Raw genomic sequence first — 8,769 nt, forward strand, 5'->3', positions numbered from 1 at the left:
AATAAAAAAATAAGTTTGAAAACATAAGATTCTTAATTTGATATCGAAATGAGTATTTGATTAGATTATAAGCATTAATAACAACAACATATTTTGGTTGCAGGTTGTCTAATCTTCGTAAATAACTCAATTTTGAATCTATTTTACCTTCCTTTGGCTGTTAAAGAAAATCTACCTTTTTAACACCAGAATCTAATAGTGATTTTTTGATCATTTCTATGACATCAACAGTATATGAAACCTTCATATGGCCAATAGGATTTAATCCACCATCAAACAAGCATATTGCAAGCCGAAAAATGACCAATTTGCCTTAGTTTAGTTGAATATGGCAAAAATCGAACCTATGCCGAAAATTGCCTTTTTATGCCGCCATTTGAAGAAATAAGTGACTAATGACACTTATTCTAGGGCTGAAAATCTCGTCAATAAAGATATAAAAAAAATCGTTTGTTTACAGTTAAGGTACAGTAGGGCAAGTGGGTAAAGGAAATCGTATACCTTCATGTTTATGAAGTCATATAAGTAGAACATAATATTAAAATAATTCATATTTATGACATAACGAATCATCTATCCAATCATTATATGCATGCAAACAAGATCTTTGAAAAATACATTTAGGATACAAAATATTCGGAAAACCAAAAAATCTTGTGGGGTACGTAAAAAAATCATTTTATAAGAGCACATCTTCTGTTCATATATTTCATGCAAACGATAATTATACTGAATAGAGTATAACTGTGATCTGTTGTGATGCTTTTTGATACTTCATGAAAGTCACTGGAGTGTCTCCATTAAATGATCTTTTTTTTTGTTTTTTTTTACTTGAACTTTTTGAACGAATACTTATTATGTTTACAAGTGTCAAAAAACTGAATAATCTGCAATGCTCCAATTAAATATTTAAGTGTTTTTCAAAGAATTCAAGTTGGTGTAGTGAATATTGTAAATATTTCCAACATGTTGAACGATGTAACGAACTTTCTTTTTTTTTCAGGGCTCTTGAACTAGCATTTATCTTTCTATCGGTGTGGTACTATTGCACGTTGACAATCCGGGAGTCAATTTTGAAGGTAATATATTACATTTATATAGGTTCAACCGAATGTAAGAAGGAAAAATATAGAACACGTAGTACCGTGGTGCTCAGCACTTTGGGCGTTTTTCTCCTTGATTTGCTCCTCACACAAAAAATGAGCTTTGACCATACAAATTAGTACTTGGTGGAAAACTTTTAAATGTATCTATCTGCTGAGGGTAATGAAACGGATATTGGTTTTTAATTCACTCGGTACGAAACGATCAAAGCAAAACAAAGGTGCGTCCCGCGGGCCGGGGCCGCACTATTATTTTGGCTTTCATCAAGTCGTACGCAGTGATTTTAACAACAAAATTCGTTTTAATATCCTCAGCTGATAGATATAGTTGAAAGCTTTCGTTCAAGTCCTAACTTGTAAGCGAAAGCTCATATTTATTGTATGACAAGTAGAGGGGAAAAATGTCCAAAATGCTGAGCATCACTGATGTAGGGTAACTGCACCCTTAGTGGAAGTAGCACCATTGGTAGAAATACAGAGTTTTTGTAGAAATGTTTCGTATTTATGTTCCTACTTCATTTTATTTGAAGCGCCATGTTATAACCGAAGTAACAACCCGCGCAAAGTTTAAAAGCAAATCGATAACTAATTTTGTTGTTATGAAATCGCCCAATTTTGATAACTCAGGTTGAAGTCTTTTCGATCGTTTTAACGGTTAAAATAACAAAACGTGTAGCAGAAAAATCTAACTGTGACATCGCATCAAAAATTATTCGTGCTATCGATGAAATCAAATTCAAAATTAATGTTGATGTTGGTTTTCGTTAATAAAATAAGTAATCAGTTTTATGTCATATCATACAATTTAGAAATCTTTAGCAAAATGAAATAAAAACTCAAAGGTTCAGCCCAATCGGGTTGTACGCAAAGGTGACGTTGAACTACGTAGCTGTATGTAATGTACAGGCTTTCGACTATTCTGTGCGTTGAGACCAAAGCAAGCGTTTTTCAAGCCCAGCCTGAATCTGCTTTCGATGTTTATCCTATGCTCCTGAGATTGAGTGAGCATTGTGAGATCGGCCATTTGCTTTGCTGCCGTATCAAAGTGACGGCGAATTACTTACTCAAACGTGTGCTTCCGTTGACGTTTACGATAGAGATGCTGGGTGAGCGTGTTTCGCGCCTCGCCTACTTCGTTGTCAACCATCGTCATATGAGAGTGTCCTTTATGGGCGCTCGTCGTGAATGAAGCCAACACGTGGTGGGATGCTATAAGCGATAGGTATCATATCTATTTAAGGTGAATGCAGACCAAACAAGCATAACTGGTGATGTATATAATTTTTGGACCAACATTTGAAAATGAGGATAAAAATAAAATTTTCAAATATTCGAGGATGAACAATACTCTCAAGCGTTCACATATCCAAATTACCAATTGATAAAAACTCGCTAGAGAGTAAGAATCATTCGATAATTGTATCTCGATTCGAAGCATTGGTAACAATGCCAAAAATCCGATTGAACTTAATTGTTGACATTAAATTGGTATTAATTAGGTTTACATTATTTTAAATGATAATCGATTACACAATTTGAAAAGCACAAGCCTGGCTGATAGTGTACAGCTGCAACCATCACCGACGCAAACTGCTACAGAGACTTACCACCCGTCGCTAAGTCAGTCTAAACTCCTGGTGGCTCATTACAGAAAAACCCATTGCGAAAGCGGGGCTGTCAACGGCGTTATTAATAATAATAATTATTCCTTCACGTGAATTGCGTCGGACTTAGCGTTTACTCCGGCAGACACATACGAATCAGCAAAACGAGCCAAAGAAATTTTACCAGAACGCATTCACTGCAACAGCGAAGAAGATTCCGAGCCCCTCTACTGGCATCAACAGACGTAAGCAAAAAGCTACCGTCAAACGCCCCTAAACTTTCCAAGGAAAACGCACATTTAAGTTAGCATAAACGAACTGCACCAGCTAAAAGCCCTGCAATGGCGGACATAAAAAAAAAACTTTTAATGAATAACTAAAGAAATGCTAATAAATTACTAAGTTGAAAAGCAGGCCAAGTTCTAGTTGGAATGTAGTGCTATTGAAGAAGAAGCTTGCGATGCACTTACGAGATTGACTGATTCACCGAAACCAAGCGCTATAAACTGTTAGCAAGTTTTTAATAGTAAATATTATTATACATAGACATTGTAACACACTAGAGTCGGTTTTAACGCGGAAGATATGGGCCCCGTAAATTAAAACAACGTAAAAAAACGCGTAAATCCCGTAAGTATGTCTAAAGGAACCGCGGAAATCCAGAAACTCGCGTGAAAAAAATCGCATAAAAAACTATTCCTGTAAAAATTACCGCGTAACAAACGACTTCAGTGTACATCAGGTATGAAGCGTTGACTCTTCCTTGATCGAATGGTCCAAGAAAATTGAAAATCCATCGAGAAACGGCTGAGATATTAACGATCGAAGTCTATCATATTTTCGTGACGGTTTTCAATTTTTTGCAATCGTAAAGTGTACCCCAATATAGAAAACACAGACGTAGTTCTACGTCAAAAGATATAATCAATCCCGAAAATTATAATTTGAATACAAATCATGAATTTAATTTGATGTCGACATCAAAGTATGTTTTCAATTTGCTCTATTTATGATATCAGACTTTGCTCAGGAACCCGAGCAAAGTTTGAAAAGATAATGAGAGCATATAGAAAACATATTTTGATTTTGAAATCAAATTGAAATCATAATTTGTTTTCAAATATGAATCATTATGATTGATTACATATTTTGATATCGTTTTCTGTAGATTTCTAAATCACATGATATGACATCAAACTGTGTACTTATTTGTTTATCGGACGCCAATAAAAAATAAGTTTTTGATTTGCTCTCATCGATAGCAAGAAATGTTTTCGATTTGATGCCACAGTAAGATTTTTCTGCTATACGACCTGTTATTTTAACCGTTAAAACGATCGAAAAGATATCGAATTAAGTAATTTTAATCGGCGATTTGACAACAAACAAATGTTCGTTTTGCACTCAAGCTTTGTCGGGAATCGAATCTTCTGAACCTAGGTCGCCCAGGTTTATTGCACTAAATTGGACTGAATTATCACTAAAATTCAAAACGTTTTACCTATCAGTTATGTATAAAAAAAGATAAGCGTGAAATGCGTTAAACGATAAACGTGTTACATTCAATTGCGTTTTCATCGTAGGTCAATGGATCCCGTATTAAAGGATGGTGGAGGTTGCATCATTTTATATCTACGGTGTGTGCGGGTGTGCTACTAGTTTGGCCTCAAGGTGAAACTTGGCAGCTTTTCCGTGCGCAGTTTATGTATTTCAACGTGTACATCAGCCTGGTGCAGTACTTGCAGTTCGGTTATCAAAAAGGAGTACTCTACAGACTTAAAGCTCTTGGCGAACGACATGATATGGATATCACGATTGAAGGCTTCCATTCGTGGATGTGGCGCGGGTTAAGCTTCTTAATCCCGTTTCTTTTTATGGGTTACATATTTCAAGCGTACAATGCATGGACGTTGTACAAACTGGCCGAGCATCCAGATGCACCCTGGCAGGTGCGTTTCTTAATAGGTTCGGTGTAAGCATGATCACTTTTTTAACTTCCACTTCTTCAATACAGATTCCGGTTCTCAGCTTATTATTCTTGATCCTGTTCATCGGAAATACTACAACCACAATGCTGGTAGTCCCGCAAAAGCTACGTGGCCGCATAAAGGAACGCTACAGGTTAATGAGCTTATCGTGGGCCTTGAAGGCGCGTAACCAAATTAAGGTAAATCACTGCAGTTTCATCAGTTCATATTTGTTTTTAAATTTTTCCTTTTGTTTCGATTGTAGGGCGATAAATCGAAGTTGGACGATTCTGGTTTGAACAACGAATGTGATAAAACTAAGTAAACTGTTAATCGTCAACTAGAATTCCATGTTTGAATGATGTGGATTAACAATGCTTTTTGTGTGTATTTTCGGCGTCTAAGAACAAAAATGTATAATTCACTCAGGCTGAAGAGGTTTATTTTTATTAGGAATAGTGTTGACAAGAACTTATATTTAAATAAAACTAAATTTGAGAATTGGTACCTATTTTGTTTTGTTTTCATGTTTATTAATCATCACTTGCCTTATGACAAGTTAGTAGCACTGCTCATCCATTTGTAAGCTGAAACGTAAATCTAGTCAGCCATTTTCCCCTGTCGTTTTCCATGCTGTCTCAATGAATTATTGGCAGTGGCTGATTTGCTACTCGCCGCTTCCACTTCCAGGCGCTATCGTATATGCGCAAATAGCCAGCGTAAGTTAACCGCCAGAAATTTGTATGGCGAAAGACATCTAACGCGGGTTTTCTCAAAATTAGGAACTTTTCATGAAAAACTATTTGGTACCGGTTATGTAGGAAGGTGTCCGCTACTACGCCTACCAAATATTTTGTCGATGAAGGTGCTTAACTTTGAGAAATCGAACCTTAGATGCCTTTCGCCATACTGATTTCAGAAAGTTAACTCCTAGTGTGCCGCTGTAATTACGCTCAAAGCAGGCGATTCATTGAGCAGTGGAGATTTTTTTTCCATCAATGAATTATTGGCAGTGGCTGATTTTCTACTCGCCGCTACCACATCCAGGCGCTATAGTATATGCGTAAAATAGCCAGCAGGAGTTATCCGCCAGAAATTTGTATGGCGAAAGACATCTAATGCGGGTTTTATCAATACACCCAGGTTTTTTTTTACACGGTTTGGTTTTGGTCGTTTAAGACCTTCAGCGTCAATGAAGCAATGAGTTAACCCCACGAAAAAATTCACAAAAAATCAAAGAAAATTCAGGGGGTATTTAAAAAACTGTGAAAGTTCAGGTTAACCGAGAAATTAATGAAATCCAACCGTGTAAAAAAAAACCTGGGTGTATTGGGAACTTTTCATGAAAAACTATTTGGTACCGGTTATGTAGAAAGGTGTCCGCTACTACGCCTACCAAATATTTTTTCGATGAAGGTGCTTAATTTTGAGAAATCGAACCTTAGATGCCTTTCGCCATACTGATTTCAGAAAGTTAACTCCTAGTGTGCCGCTGTAAGCACGCTCAAAGCAGGCGATTCATTCGGATACAAGTCATTCGAATGACAGGTGGTCGGAAAATTGGAAATTGCAGTGAAATAACATTTCCAATTAAAAAGGTATTATGGATGTGGAAATGATGATTGTGTTAATTTTAGTACCTAAATGTCGCTCTAGAAATTGGTTCTACGGTAAAGTGACTAGATTTTATTTGGGCCAATCCGGGACACCTTATCTGTATATATATAAATGAAATGGTCTGTGTTCGTATCCGCATAACTCGAAACGGCTGGATCAAGATGAATACACCACTAGGTGTTCCAATCTGCCAAATTCACGAGTTAGCCATCTTGGATTCTAATATGAGAGAGCCAGCCGGTTTGTTTTCATTTTGCACTAAAAATGAATTTTTCACCCCCGCCTTCTTCTCTTCCACAAACTTGGCAGATTGGAGCACCTAGTACTGTATTCATCTTGGGCTGAATGGATTTTCGTCATTCTTTTAGCAGATATGTTCGAGTCTGACAAATCAATTCAACTGTTGATATCTCGGAATGCCTACATTTTTTAATACTTACAGATGTTGTCTAGATTTTCAAAATTATTCAAACCTTCATTCTCCAAATTCAATAGACCCCCTAGGTCGCCTAGGGTTTCCATTTTTCTTCTGATTATGCGGATATGTTAGCGACATCCCATTTGCTACAAATTTCATAGATTCTTCAGACTTAGCAGATTCATCACGGAATGCGGAACGTTTTCCGGAACGCCTGGCAATGCAAGACAAGTAGACTGGGTCCGGGATAAGTGTCTAAAAATTACAGACAAACACGCACACACAGACATCAACTTAATTCGCAAAACTGAGTCAATTAGTTTATAACCTTGTATGTCCCATTTTTCCCTTAAAAGTTCATCTTTGGGTCACATTAATAAAGATTAAAAAAGAGAATCATCTGTGGGCGAAAAGGGAGACTGGGGAGACTTGATCCCCTTTTCTGATTTCCGATGTATCACAGCCAAAAATAAATAATCATACGCGATTTCCACACAGACTCTCGAAGAAATATAGTATTTCACTTTACTGATACATGACAGTCCTTAAACTATTGTTGTTATTGATACATCATCATACATTGACACATTGATACATCGACTTTTAAAATATTCGGGGGAAATTGATCCCTCTCCAAGAACTTGCTTTGATAAAATTAGAAAGGTGCCCTCAGATTTTTAAAACATTTTTCCTTCAAAGTACGCGGAATTTTTGAATTGCTGTAGGAATACATGAACCATTTTTGTTATTGAATTCGACAGCACATGCAATTTTTAATTTGGGGAGGCTTGATTCCTTTTCTATGGTATCTATGCAATAAATAATTTTTCCTGCCAACTCTTCATCAAATCTACAAAAAAAATAGAAGCAACAGACTTATATTTTTTGAATTTTTTCGCCAAATTTTTGTATGGGTGAATAATGGAGGATCAAGTGTCCCCATATTGAGGCAATAACTTCAAAACCAGATATCCTAAAACTTTGATGGAATGTTGACATTTTCATCAGTACAGATCATTAAGCGTATTTATGGCTTTGTGCTATCAAAAAACGAAAGTATTTGGTCATTGTTATGGAAAGTTATTCAAATTTTGCGTGGCCAATGAAAAAATCTTTGGGAACGTCAAAACATACAAACCGCCCTGCGAATAAATAAGGTTGTCCAAAAAAATAACTCACCACATAAAGGTCATTTGTCTAGAGCAACGGTTCTCAACCTTTTTCTTGAGAGGTACCCCTTCGAACTATTGCATTAATTGAGGTACCCCCTCTTGAAAGAATAATTCCGAGCACTTTGAAAGGAAACTTCCGAGCCTCTTGAAATGACCTTCTGAATCTCTTGAAAGTAGGCTTCCTTGTCTCTTGATAATAGGTTTTTGTGCCTCTTGTAGAGGCTTCCAAGCATCTTGAATGTAGAAATACTTGAAAGGATATTTCTGAGCCTTTTGAAAGAAATCTTTAGAACCCTTTGAAAGGTGCATTCCGAGATTTTTGAAGGAGCCTTCCGAGTCTTTTAAAAGTAGGCATCCAAACCTCTTAAAACGATGCTTTCTGATCCCTTGAAAGGAGGCTTCCAAGCCTTTTGTAAAGAGCTTTCTGATCCGTTTGAAAAGAACCTTTATATGAAGCTCTCTTCTAGAGAGGCTTCCTAACCTCTTCAATGGCAACTCTCGATTAGAGTTTCCATTTCCCGGCCATTTTCGTTGTCCCGGGATTCGGGATGAACTTATTCGTATATCCCAGGAAATCCCGGGATTTTTCGATGTTTCCTTAGAAAACTTATTTTTTTAATTTAAAAATGATTTTATTCAATGTTCAGGGGTAAAATTCATATTTTAGAAAGGCCAGATAATACAGATTTCAAATTGGAACTCAATTCAATTCTAATTTGAATTGATTCTTTTGAAAAAAAAACGACTTCAAGAAGCAAACAATATTCACGTTTTTCTCGAAAGGTAGAGTACCCTTTTGGAATATATGCTCGCCGAGTCCGAGAAGATGGGTTCGCTGGCGATTGAAGTCGGCTTGACTGTTTGCATTGTTTTGAATATGCATTGGGT

The 8,769-nt window shown here is 36.6% G+C and overlaps 1 protein-coding gene across 1 annotated transcript in view; it reads left to right on the top strand.

Annotated features, from left to right (window-relative positions):
• The window catches only part of LOC134205259 (transmembrane protein 120 homolog), a 32,573-nt gene extending 27,392 nt beyond the window's left edge, over positions 1-5,181 (top strand). Inside the window, exons 4-7 of the mRNA XM_062680352.1 lie at positions 1,004-1,079; positions 4,291-4,656; positions 4,722-4,874; positions 4,940-5,181. Of these exons, the coding sequence (XP_062536336.1) occupies positions 1,004-1,079; positions 4,291-4,656; positions 4,722-4,874; positions 4,940-4,999 (655 nt within the window). The 3' untranslated portion in view covers positions 5,000-5,181. The remainder of the gene's footprint in view (positions 1-1,003; positions 1,080-4,290; positions 4,657-4,721; positions 4,875-4,939) is intronic.
• Positions 5,182-8,769: the final 3,588 nt, after the last annotated feature.

The sequence above is a fragment of the Armigeres subalbatus genome, chromosome 1, assembly GCF_024139115.2.
Source record: "Armigeres subalbatus isolate Guangzhou_Male chromosome 1, GZ_Asu_2, whole genome shotgun sequence".
Classification (NCBI taxonomy): Eukaryota; Metazoa; Arthropoda; class Insecta; order Diptera; family Culicidae; genus Armigeres; species Armigeres subalbatus.